We start from the raw sequence: 12,815 nt of genomic DNA on the forward strand, positions 1-12,815 counted from the left end.
AATTCTACCCTCCCACCATTCACATTATGCTTCACTTCCAAAGGGTAATTACTCAAAACCCAAATCACCAAAATGGTCATTCACCAAAACCCAAAACATAGCAACCCAACTAACATTTTGCCCATTCCTAACTATTTTTGGAAACGGTTTTCCCCCAAAATTCTCAGATGCAGAGCAATGGAGGAACAAGTTATAACAAACCCAAATCAAAAAACAGGAAAAAACAAAAGGAAAAACAAAAAACATGGCCAAGCTAAAGGGCAAGGAGCTGGGCCTCTCGTGCATGTTGAACACCGAGTTGGGGGCCGTCCTGGCCGTGATGCGGCGGCGGATGCCGGAATCCAATTCCCATTTCCACCCTCCGCAAGACGATAACTGCGATACCGACGTTCTACAGTCGTTGAAATCTCTCAGAGGGTTCATATTCAATCCCCAACAAGAATGGAGAAAGATCGATCCGTCGATTTATCTGTCACCTTTCGTGGACGTGATTCAGAGCGATGAGGTTCCGGCCGCCGCCACCGGCGTCGCGCTCTCGTCAATTCTGAAGATTTTGAAGCTTGAGATATTTGACGAGAAGACTCCCGGGGCGAAAGAGACGATGAACTCGGCTGTGACTGCCATTACTGGATGCAGGTTTGTGTATTTGGCATTGTTTTTGTTCTCTGTTTGCCTTAAAGGTGATTGTTTTTATTCTTCTGCTCACAACTTAGGCAACTTTGGGTGCTTGGGTCAGGTTACGTGCATCTTGAGCAGTCTTTAAAGAACTAATCTCATTGTGTCCTAGCGGGACATGATTAAAGTGGAACTGACCCTACGAAAGTTTTTTTTTTTCTTTTTTCGAACAGCGAAAAAAGCAATCATATTATTAATCCAACCAAAAGGAAGTTATAAAAAGTATGTACGATGATAGACAGGGCTCTGACCCCACGGAAGTTGATAGCTAATAAAACTATAAAAAGGTTTCCAACCTTAAACCTATGAAGGATAATTTTGTAAGTCACATGCCTTAACCAACAAGTCAACTCCTGAATGATAGTAAGAGAGACCTTAAGAGAAATTTTCAAAAAGTAACACATTTTCGGGGAAAAAACAGCCATGCAAGGCAGCAAGGCCAAACATTCTAAACCTTTGGAGCCATTGAAAGTTTGTCCAGTCGTTAACTCCAGTAGTTCGGGATAGTGTGCGCAGGCTATCCTGACAATTTGTTTTCATTACTCGAAAACCGTAGGATCAATAGAGTTTCTTCCTACTGAAGAAGTTTCTGAACTGAAAGCAAAAGATTGATTGACAAAAATGGTTTTGAGTTTCATTCTAGTATTAATTTCCCAACAGGTTGGAGAGAACAGCCCCAGTTGCAGAGGATGCAGTTATGATGAGGATTTTACAAGTGCTGACTGCAATTATGCACCACCGTGCATCGGTTCTGCTCACCGATCACTCTGTTTGCACTGTCGTCAACACCTGCTTTCAGGTGGTGCAGCAGTCTGCTGGCCGTGGGGATTTGCTCCAGCGAAGTGCAAGGTACTGTGAAGTGTTTTTGAAAATCTGCAAATTTTGAATTCTTTTTTTGCTCGATTAAAGGGTGAAGGGAGCGACTGGCTATAGCAACCAACGACCTCCTCTGAGCATAACCATAGGAACTCTACACATGCGGCAAGCCCCATGAGGGACCAATCACTCACATATTTCTATTAGCCCACCAAGGGCTGGTGGGTCACAGTAGGGCGAGCAGGGTTGCAAAGCACGAGAGGTGTCGTCTGCGCACCTGAAACTTGCAACCTCGTGAACCCAAACCCTAGGGAAGTGAGCCCCGGTGGTTGCAAATTTTGAATTGTTTGCCTTTTATTTGTTACCAAAACTCTTGATTGAAAATTTTGAAAACAGTTCTGGTGTTTTTGGAAAAGTGAGTTGTTTTGAGAAGATCTCTTCCAAGCAATTTGTGAACAATTTCTTGGACCTTGTGAAAATTAAGAACAAAAGTAGTGTACGAAAATAATACCAAAGAGACTTATGATTCCTGTCATATTAATGTGTGCGGTAAGCGTTTGGAAAATGTTGAGAACATGTTTTTGCTGTTGCTTAAACAGGTACACAATGCACGAGCTGATACAGACAATTTTCTCGCGGCTGCCTGATATTGAGGTGAGAGACTGGGAAAACTCAGAATCCGACACGGAAGACAGCAGTTTGGATTCCGGGTATGGGATCCGAGCCACAGTGGACATATTCCATTTCTTGTGCTCTTTACTGAATGTGGTTGACATCATGGAGAGTACTGAGGGAATGGGTTCTCAAACTGCTGATGAAGATGTTCAGCTTTTCGCTTTGGTTTTGATCAATTCTGCTTTGGAATTGAGTGGTGAAAGCATTGGCAGCCACCCTAAGCTTTTGAGGATGGTTCAGGATGATCTGTGCCACCATTTGATTCATTATGGAGCTTGTTCTAGCCCCCTTGTTCTTTCCATGATTTGCAGCACCTTCTTGAACATCTACCACTTCCTTCGCAGGTTAGAATTCGTTTCTGAATCATTTTCATTTTTTTGCGTTGAGGTAAAGAACAAGGATGAAAGTTGCAACACATTTGTTGTTCTCATGGTGTCTTAATTGGCGCAATTGAAAGTCTTGGTGGTTTTCTACAAGTGGGTTGTTTCTAGATTTCTATATCAAGAACAGTTTAAAGAAACATTCCGGTATACAAACGTTTTTGTATTTGAGAAACTAAAAATGAGCAAGGAAAACGAAAACTAGAGTTCTGTAGAACAATTCAGTGTATGTGTCTTGGTGTTTTTCAAAAAATGAGAACAAAGGGAAACGATACCTCATAACTGACAAGCCTTTTCTGTTTTTGGAAACAAAAACAATGGACAGTTCCGAAACACTTTTCATTTTCTACATTTTTATTTCAGTTTTGAGCAAAAGAGGTTGTAAAAGTTTTGAGAACATGTCTAGCGTGCTTTGCAAAAAGTGTTTTTTTGACATTTGTTTTCTGGAAAAATGAGAACCGAAACACAGAAAATGCAAACTATATTTTCATGGAAATGCAAAAAAACTGAACCCAACGTGTAAACTTGTTTTTGTGCAGGTCGATTCGGCTTCAACTGGAAGCCTTCTTCTCATTTGTGCTGTTCAAAGTCATGAGTTTAGGGAACATTATCCAGATACAAGATGTAACAATTGAAGGAATCATAACCTTCTGCAGACAACCCACATTCCCAATTGAAGTCTATGTAAATTTCGACTCTGATCCCCTTTGTCGAAACGTGTTTGAAGAGATTGGAAAGCTTCTCTGCAAGCATGCATTTCCAGCCGGCGGTGCCCTAACAACTTTACAAGTACAAGCCTTTGAAGGACTTGTACTCATTATTCACAACATTGCTGAAAATATAGACAAGGAGGAAAACAGTTCAATCATTTCTGGACCATACCCGGTTGAGATTTCTGAGTATAGACCCTTTTGGGAAGAGAAATCGCGAGAGGGGAATGATTTGGAGACGTGGGTTGAATACGTGAGAATGAGAAAAGCACAGAAAAGGAAACTGTTGATTGCCGGAAACCACTTCAACCGCGATGAAAAGAAGGGGTTGGAGTACTTGAAAGTCTCTAATTTGGTTTCGGATGATCCGAAAGCCTATGCCATGTTTTTTCGGTATACTCCAAGACTTGATAAAACCATGATTGGAGATTACTTAGGGGACCCTGATGAGTTTCACATTCGAGTTTTGAAGGAATTTACAGATACTTTTGAGTTTTCTGGTATGATTCTTGACACTGCTCTCCGGACTTATCTCGAGAGTTTCCGGTTACCAGGAGAGTCCCAGAAGATCCAGAGGATTCTTGAAGTTTTTTCTGAGAAATTTTATGACCAACAATCATCAGAAGTTTTTGCGAATAAAGATGCAGTGTTTGTTCTATGTTACTCTTTGATCATGCTCAATACTGATCAACACAACCCACAAGTGAAGAAGAAAATGACAGAAGAGGAATTCATAAGAAACAATAGGGCGATAAACGACGGTAAAGACCTTCTCAGGGAGTACTTGTCAGAGCTTTTCCATTCCATCTCAACAAACGCAATCACCATTTTTGGACAATCCGGTTTGCCAGTGGAAATGAATCCAAGCAGGTGGATTGAGCTAGTAAATCGAGCCAAAACCGTGCAGCCTTTTGAAGTATGCGATTTTGACTGCCGGATTGGGAGAGATATGTTTGCCACCATCGCGGGCCCCTCAGTTGCAACGCTTTCAGCGATATTTGAACACACCGACGAAGAGGGAATCCTCCATGAATGCATTGAAGGGTTGTTCTCAGTAGCTAGAATTGCTCAGTTTGGATTAGAAGACATACTTGAAGAACTCCTAGCCTCTTTTTGTAAATTCACAACTCTGTTGAATCCTTATGCGTCCGCTGAAGAGACTTTACATGCCTTTAGCCATGATATGAAGCCGAGGATGGCAACTTTAGCAGTTTTTACTATCGCAAACAGTTTCGGAGAATTGATCAAAGGGGGGTGGAGGAACATTGTGGACTGCTTGTTGAAACTCAAGAGGCTAAAACTGCTACCGCAGTCTATCGTGGAGCCCGGTCTCGCTTCCAACTCATCATCTGACATGGATATTCACACAAGATCCGAGTCAGGGGTGGTGTTCCCTAGTCAAGGTCTGAAACAAGGCCATGGGCGACAGAGTTCCGGTATAATAGGCCGTTTCTCCCATTTTCTTTCCATGGAAAGTGTGGAGGAAAGTTTGACCCTTGGGGTTAGTGAGTTTGAGCAGAATCTGAAAGTCATACAGCAATGCCAAGTGGGAAGCATATTCAGTAACAGTTCAAAGCTACCCGATGAACCGTTGCTGAACCTGGGGCGATCGCTGATATTTGCAGCTGCTGGAAAAGGGCAGAAGTTTAGTACGCCTGTTGAGGAAGAAGAAACAGTTGGTTTCTGTTGGGATTTGGTTTTAATTATTGCTTCATGTAATACTGAGAGATTCACAACCTTTTGGCCTCAATACCATGATTTTTTCCTAGCAGTTGCTCAGTTCCCTCTATTTTCACCTGTCCCGTTTGCAGAGAAGGCGATCATAGCCCTTATGAAGATTGCTCTCAAGCTCCTTTCTTCGTACCGAGCTGATAGACTTCCGGAGGAGCTCGTATTCAAGTCAATAAACTTGATGTGGAAGCTAGACAAGGAAATCATCGATACTTGTTGCGAGCCTATCACACTATCTATCAAGAAAATCATCACTGAGTACGCGGGAAATTTGCAGACTCAGCTCGGGTGGAAATCAGTCCTTCACTTGTTATCACTCAGTGGTCGCCACCCAGGAACCTATGATATGGGAGTTGACACGCTTATTGCACTGATGTCGGATGGAACCAACGTTTCGCGAACAAACTATGCTTATTGCATCGACTGTGCATTCGGTTTCGTTGCTTTAAAAAACACCCCATCAGAGAAAAACATGAAGATAATGGACCTAATGGCGGATTCAGTGAATTTCTTGATCCAATGGTACAGAAGTGGATATTCGGATCCGGGGAGCAATGCTAGTATGGTGAGCAACGCGAGTAGTTCTTCATTAGAGGACAATATGAAATCTCTTGGTTCTTCGAATTTCGCAGTGAATTTATTCATAAAGCTTGGGGAAGCACTGAGAAAGACTAGCTTGGCGAGGAGGGAGGAGATAAGAAACCACTCGATTTCCGCTCTCCAGAAAAGCTTCACGCTAGCCGAGGACTTGTACTTCACATCCTCAAATTGCATGAATTGTTTCAACCTCGTGATATTCGCGATGGTTGACGATCTGCACGAGAAAATGCTGGAGTACTCGAGGAGAGAGAACGCGGAGAGAGAGATGAGGAGCATGGAGGGGACTTTAAAGATTGCAATGGAGCTGTTGACGGAAGTGTACTTGCAGTTTTTGAAACCTCTATCGGAGAGTTCCGGGTTTCGGAATTTCTGGATGGGAATATTGAGGAGAATGGATACTTGTATGAAGGCTGAATTGGGCGACTATGGGAATTCAATAGTGCAGGAAATAGTACCGGATTTATTGAAGAGGATGATCACGACAATGAAGGAAAATGAGATTTTGGTTCAGAGGGAAGGTGATGCTTTGTGGGAAACCACATATATTCAGATACAGTGGATAGCTCCTTCGCTTAAGGAGGAGCTATTTCCTGAAGATTTATAGACGGCGTTTTAGATTATTTTTTTGTACATGGGGTCTTTTAGAGTCTCTTTTAGGTTACCCATACGTAATTATAATTATTTATGTCTCGAGTTGGAATAGGTTACTATGAAAACCAACTCGTTATTTTTTGCCTTTTTGAGTCGATAATAGGGTTTTCCTCATAAGGATTTTGAAATTATTTTGTGGGTTTTTTTATTTTTTATTTTTGCCCTTCTGGGTAGAGCTAAAAGCTAGAGTATGTTAAGTTGTTAACTAGGATGTTAAGAGAGGAAACCATAGTTCTCTTGTGCAGCTTCTCTCTGTTTCATTGGTCTCATCAGATTCTAGTGGTGCATTCTGAGCTCCAGTGGTGCTATTCTGTTTTGTGTTTTGAGAAGCTGTTTGATTTCCAAGTTGGCATCAATTTGTTTTTCATTCAGTGCAAACAACTCTCTCTCTCTCTCTCTCTCTCTCTCTCTCATGATTCCTTCCATAAACAAATTCCTCTACAGTGAGAGCCTAAAGCAGGGAGGGCAAAATCATGACACCTCATTCAAGGAAATCATGATATCTTTGCTTCTAACTTATCCACCCCCCATAATTAACCTGAAGGCTTTGGTTAAGGAAGCATGAAAAAAAAAATTACTAAAGGGTTTGCTCTCCAAGAGGTCGCAAATTCGAATTTTACGAAGGCAAAAAATCTTGGGACAATTGGAGGTTTGCCCCGTTGTCAACTTTTTTTTTTTTTTTTGACAAAACATCGTTAACTTCAAGATCCTAGAAAAAGGGTGTGTGAAAATCAAGTACCCTCTTCTATGGAGGAAAAAAAAAAGAGTTTTCAGTTATCAAACATGCGATCAAGGACTTCAGTATCTATGATATGATTACTACTCCTAGGTGACAACTGTTCAGTCACGAGAGCAAAGGAACGAGGTTAAATTAATGACGCGCTTCTGTTTCAAAAGGGGTGGGATCACACTATTGGTCCATTACTTTGGGGGACTCAAAAATACTACCCCTTTGGGGGTTTTAACCGCGGTAACGAGAAACGTAGCAAAAGTAAAGGTTTCAGGTGATACGGCAAGATATCAGTCAGTACCGGCCATATCATGGGTAAATAACGGTATCGGTAAACGGGTTTTTTCAAGACCCTGCCTCTTAGTAAATTATCCAGACTAAAGCGAGATTACCCTCTATCATTGGATCGACGGTGTAATTTACCCCTTCACCAAAAAATCTCTTCCCTTCAAATTTCTCTGCTCTCATGATTGATAGCTTTTGAAATAGTATAACCAAAGGAGCCAAAAGATCATCTCAAGAGTAACAAACAAACCTCTTCAATCATGATTTATTAGCAAGCAAGCAACCAAAACCTAGTGCTAACTATGAGAACAACTCTTTATATCACCGAGAAATCTAAATCTAAAGGGCCACATAGGCTAAACTTTTCTTTCATATTTTCTCCATTTTTTGCTCACTTTTCTTCCCCTTCAATGCCAAGAGGAACAAGTACCCAAGTCCTTCAATCAACTCATCTGATGAACACAGCTCAAATTTTAAGAGAATCAATCAGGATTTTACTACTCCACTCAACCTATTTCCATGCAATCTCCATCTTCCTCTTCTCACCTCTCCCAATCTCTCTCTTCATCTCCCACTTCCTCATCCACAAGTTCCCTCAAACGCCCTTTTCCCTCCTCAAACTCGCAGACGATTTACTTGGGCAAAATGCCAATTTCCTCCTGCCCAACATACTTTCCAAAGCCCTTGACATCGTCATTTGCCTCCCTTCAGCCATCACTTTCTCTCTCCTAGGCAGAGCTGCCACTGTTCAAGCAGTTTCAGACATCTACAGCGGAGTCCGCCTCAACGGAACAAGGTTATTCACAAGAAGTGGATTGGTTTGGGTCAAGCTCCTTCACACAAGCTTCTGGGAATTCATCATTCTACTTGGCCTCTTCGGAGCCTTTTTCGCTACTTTGGCTACCTTGCCAAAGGCATTAGTATTTCTATTCGGCATGCGCTCGGGGGCGTTATGTTTCTGGGGTGTCCTAGGCTTTGTGGGTATACCCTTTTGTGTGGCCTTTGCACATGTAATGGTTGTGGGTAACTTAGCTAGGGTTGTATCCGTATTGGAGGGTGAGTGTTTTGGGTTTGATTCTATATTGAAGGCTAGAAGTCTTGTGAGGGGGAGGCTACATACTGCACTGGCAATGGCTCTGGTCAGTAATGTGGGGTTAAGGCTAGTTGGGTGTTTCTTTGAGTTTAGGATGGGAAAAGGGTTGAGCTTGTGGGAAGGCCCCATTTTGGTTTCCATGTACTCTTTGGTGCTTGTTTTGGACACGGTTACGAATGCCGTTTTCTATTATACGTGTAAGCCTTGTACCCACTCTATATTTTGACGAATCAAAAATTGATGTACTAGTATTTTTTTCTAGTGTTGTTTTTTTTCCAGTTGCATCGTGCAATTGAAAGAGGCGCCCGTATGGGGACCCGACATTATCCCGACAGAGGATTCAACTCTACATGCTTGCAACAATCATGTAACATAGCAAACAGTTTTAATTGATTGTGTAAAACATAAGCCCGCTTCTTTCAATTGCACGATGCAACCGAAAAATCTATGAGCTATTCATAGTCATTTGAGATTTATGGGTGTAGTTGGATTTTGAGTTTTGCTGGAAATTTGAGAATTCCATCGATTGTTATGGCCGGGCTATGAGCTATTCATACTCATTTACTCTTGTGTGGCAACATGGCATCCGATCCATAGATTTTCGAATTGGATTCTGCGATTGTTCTCCTTGACCTCTGTCTTTTGGCCATCGTTCAGTACTGCAAGCAATTGATGGACTCAGAGCCTGTCCAGTGTAGGCTTCCCTTCCCGAGCCCACAACAATGATCGGAACCGTTCACTTTTTAGATCTCATCGAGAACAATAACCGCGCCCAATCATTGCGTTGATTGGGTATCGTTTGATAGAATTTTTTAATGCATTAACTTTCGGAGAAATGTATTGAAGGGGTTGCAATCTTGTGTTGTACACCCCCTTTTTTTTTAATAGGAGTACAACATTAATGAATTTTGAAATGATATCAAATGGTGTCCGATTAATGTGATTTTTAATGCGGTCGATGTTTTCGACGATCTCTAAAAAGTGAAGGGTTCCGATCATTTCTGCGGACCTGGGAAGGACCCACAAAAGGCCGAAACTCGACGGAGCTGCAGGAAGGCACATTGGACAGGATCTGAGTCCACAATTGATGGCATGTTATTGGGATTCCAACCAAAGCACATATATATCGCGAAGCAAACAGTGTTGATGATATATATTTTTTGATAAGCAGTGTTGATGATATATAGTTTGACAAAATAAACACTAGGTTTTTTGCCTTTTATTCTATTCTAGTGTTTACGGTGATTTTTTTTTATTAATCTTTGAAAGATGATTAAAAAGACAAACAAAAGCAAGGAGAAAGTCAACAAAATACCCGTCCGAGATCTAATTCCTAAATTAATAAGATGTCAATTAAGGAGACACTTCAGGAGACAAAGCCCAACGCCTAACTACCTAAGAGGCCTTACAGCCCATTTGGATGGTGAGAAAGGGTGTGATAAGAAAGAAGAGCCCTTTCTCACAAAATCTCACAATTTTTGGTGAAATTGAATGAAAAAAGGGAGAAGCCAGTCAAAACATTTCATTTCTGTACTTTTCTCTCAATTTCTCACCAAAATAGCCAATCCAAACGAACGATTTGACGAAAAATCAAAATTATTTCTTTTCTTTTCACTTAAAATTACTCCGTCCAAAGGGACTGTTAATGTCCAAATAAAAACAAATAAAACAAAATGAGACACAACTCAAACACCAAATAGACCTAAAAGTCCAATAACTTGGGATAAGCCCAAAGCACACCCAAACCCTAACCTCTTCTTTCCAACACCACCGGTCCCCACTGCCCACTGCCGCAACCACCGCACACCAATACCACAGCAAACCAGCCGACGACATTCTGAAAGAGTGTAGTGGGATAGTTAATTACCTCACGTTTTATGATTCTGCGTCATTATTACCATAAGGAGGGAACTTTCCATAATTTTTTTTGTAGTTTGATTACTACAAGGAGTATCGATGTTGTACTATGAGCTCGAATTCAGAACCTCACAGCTCCGAAGTACTGTACTGGTGCACGACCAACCGAGCTAGAAGCCCTGGTCTAACTTTCCAACATTTTTGTCATTGTACTCGACGGGAACAAGGTCGTTTTAGACTCACCATTGCAGGGTAAATCTCGAACGTCGCAGCATCGATAGGGCCGAAGAGTTTAGACTAATCATCTCAAGTTAGATCACAAATAATTTACTGCAATATTCACTCCCACACTGTAAAAGTAATCTGTTGAAAGTGAAAATAAAAAGTACTGTAGTAACCAAATAAATACAGCTCGTGAGCCGGCGCTTGCCTAAACTGTACCCAAAAGACAGTTAGGGATACAATTCTTGAAGCCATTAATCACTCATCCCTTCTTGCTTTATTTCAATTTTCCCAGGGGCGGGTCTATATGGTTAGCTGGTAGCACAACAAGGAAAGGTGACATTGAGAATGTAATATTATACTACTCCCTCCGTCCCGGTTTGTTTGTCCATTTTTTGACTTTTTGAGAGCGTTTGGCCTCTCAAAGAATTGACTATAATTTTCAATTTGTAATGTTTTTAATATGCAATATGGATCTTGTTTGATAGATCTCAATTAGTTTTATTATACAAAATCTTCAAAATCATAAAAAACATTATAAAATACTATAAGGTATAAGTATATTTTTGAAAAACACGTATTTCGATAATTGGACAAACAAATTGGGACGGAGGGAGTACTACGAATCACAGAATTCACGTGAATCAATGGAATGACCACTGGCATGGCTAGTTCGATTGAGAGAGAGAGAGAAGAGAGAGAGAGAGAGCCTATAACGGTGGCCATGAATGCAAATATGGAGTAGTCACGTAAAGGCATGGGTAGTAAAGCCGGATGAGACCCTCCCAACCGTACTTGATCTTCTTCCTCTGTTTTTTACAGAGAAAAAGAGAAGAAATTGCATGGAAAAAGTGAAAATCAGTTGAAAAAGTGGGCTTGCCTTCATATCCTTATTGAATAACGTAGTGCCAATTCCTCTTCTATATATTAGCATGAAGCCGTTTAAATTATCCAATGAGAACAATGTCTGGGAAGTGCCTTTTAATGGTGATGTGGTGTTTCTTGGCTGTGGGTTGTTTAGGGGGTAGGAAATTGGAGGAGAAAAATGGTGAGGAGGTGAAGAAACCAGACTGGTTCCTTGATGGAAACCCAGATTTGACGGGCGGTGACGGTGACGGTGGTGTTGGTGGGTGGAATGGTTTGACTTTTGGACACTCATTTAGTTTTGGTAAAGGAGCGGGGTTTAGTTTTAGTTATGGAAACCCTGGTGTTGGAGATACTGGAGAACTTGATTGTACTGACAAAGGCGGTGGTGGTGTTGGTGGTGGAAGTGGTGGTGGGATTGGTGGTGGCGTTGGTGGTGGAAGTGGTGGTGGGATTGGTGGTGGAGGCGGGAGTGAAGGTGGCAGTGGTGGTGGCATTGGTGGGGGTAGTGGTGGTGGGATTGGTGGCGGGAGTGGGGGTGGCATTGGTGGGGGTGGGGGTATTGGTGGCGGAAGTGGGGGTGGGATTGGTGGTGAACGCCACAAGAATAAAGAAAAAAAGCATCATCTTGGATGGGGTGGAACTAGTCATGGAGGAAGTCGCAAGGGAAGAGGTGGTGTCATAGGCAAAGGAATAGGAGGTGGTATTGGCAAAGGACATGGTGGTGGAGGAGGTTCTAGTGGTGGAATTGGGGGCGGTAGTGGTGCTGGGGGTGGGAACGAAGGTGGAAATGGAAAAGGAATTGGAGGAGTTGGTGGCGGTACAGGTGGCGGAAGTGGTGCCCAAGGTGGAAATGGAAAAGGAATTGGAGGTGGTAGTAGTGCTGGTGGAGGAAATGGCGGTGGTTTGGGTGGTGGAAGTGGTGCTGGTGGAGGCATTGGTGGTGGTGGGGAAACAGGTGGCAGGGCTAGAGGAGGTATTGGGGGAGGCGTTGGAGAGGGACCCGAAGGAGGAATTGGTGGTGGAAGTGGCGGAGGCGGGGGATCTGGAGGGGGCATCGGTAGTGGCGTCGGTGGAGGAGCTGGTAGCGGAGCAGGTGCTGGTTTTGGGGGAGGTGTAGGCAAAGGAAATGGTGGTGGAAGTGGCGGAGGCGGGGGATCTGGAGGGGGCATCGGTAGTGGCGTCAGTGGAGGAGCTGGTAGCGGAGCAGGTGCTGGTTTTGGGGGAGGTGTAGGCAATGGAATTGGTGGTAGCGGCGGCGGTGGCGGTGGAGGAGGAGGTGGTGGCGGCGGCAGTGGTGGAGGATTTGGAGGAGGTTATGGGAAAGGATTTGGGGGAGGTTTTGGGTCAGGTGGTGGTGTAGGCAGTGGCGTTGGTGGAGGTGGCGGAGGGGGAGGTGGCGGAGGTGGTGGAGGAGCTGGCATTGCTGGGAGTGTTGAAGTGAAGAAACCGTGAAGTTGATACATATATTATCACCTTGGTATGTGCAAGGCGCACTCTAGCTTGAGTCTCACTCTACATTTGTA

The 12,815-nt window shown here is 42.9% G+C and overlaps 2 protein-coding genes across 2 annotated transcripts; both read left to right on the plus strand.

The window, feature by feature from the left end:
* Positions 1-89: 89 nt before the first annotated feature.
* On the plus strand, positions 90-6,498 carry LOC131320184 (ARF guanine-nucleotide exchange factor GNL2). The gene is made up of 4 exons (XM_058350785.1): positions 90-636; positions 1,336-1,524; positions 2,091-2,510; positions 3,086-6,498. Exons 1-4 carry the CDS (start codon positions 245-247, stop codon positions 6,189-6,191), a joined length of 4,107 nt encoding a protein of 1,368 aa, XP_058206768.1. The 5' UTR covers positions 90-244; the 3' UTR covers positions 6,192-6,498.
* Positions 6,499-11,388: 4,890 nt separating this feature from the next.
* LOC131321356 (glycine-rich cell wall structural protein-like) lies at positions 11,389-12,744 on the plus strand. The gene has a single exon (XM_058352342.1). It carries the CDS (start codon positions 11,389-11,391, stop codon positions 12,742-12,744), a length of 1,356 nt encoding a protein of 451 aa, XP_058208325.1.
* The last annotated feature ends 71 nt before the right edge of the window (positions 12,745-12,815 follow it).

Source organism: Rhododendron vialii, chromosome 3a (genome assembly GCF_030253575.1).
Source record: "Rhododendron vialii isolate Sample 1 chromosome 3a, ASM3025357v1".
Taxonomy (NCBI): domain Eukaryota; kingdom Viridiplantae; phylum Streptophyta; class Magnoliopsida; order Ericales; family Ericaceae; genus Rhododendron; species Rhododendron vialii.

Excerpts from the sequence above, each read along its gene's own strand:
- LOC131320184 (XM_058350785.1), top strand. The coding sequence starts at position 245 with ATGGCCAAGCTAAAGGGCAAGGAGCTGGGCCTCTCGTGCATGTTGAAC. Across the intron at positions 637-1,335 it reads ACTGCCATTACTGGATGCAG|GTTGGAGAGAACAGCCCCAG; the intron begins GTTTGTGTATTT and ends ATTTCCCAACAG. Across the intron at positions 1,525-2,090 it reads TTGCTCCAGCGAAGTGCAAG|GTACACAATGCACGAGCTGA; the intron begins GTACTGTGAAGT and ends TTGCTTAAACAG.
- LOC131321356 (XM_058352342.1), top strand. The coding sequence starts at position 11,389 with ATGTCTGGGAAGTGCCTTTTAATGGTGATGTGGTGTTTCTTGGCTGTG.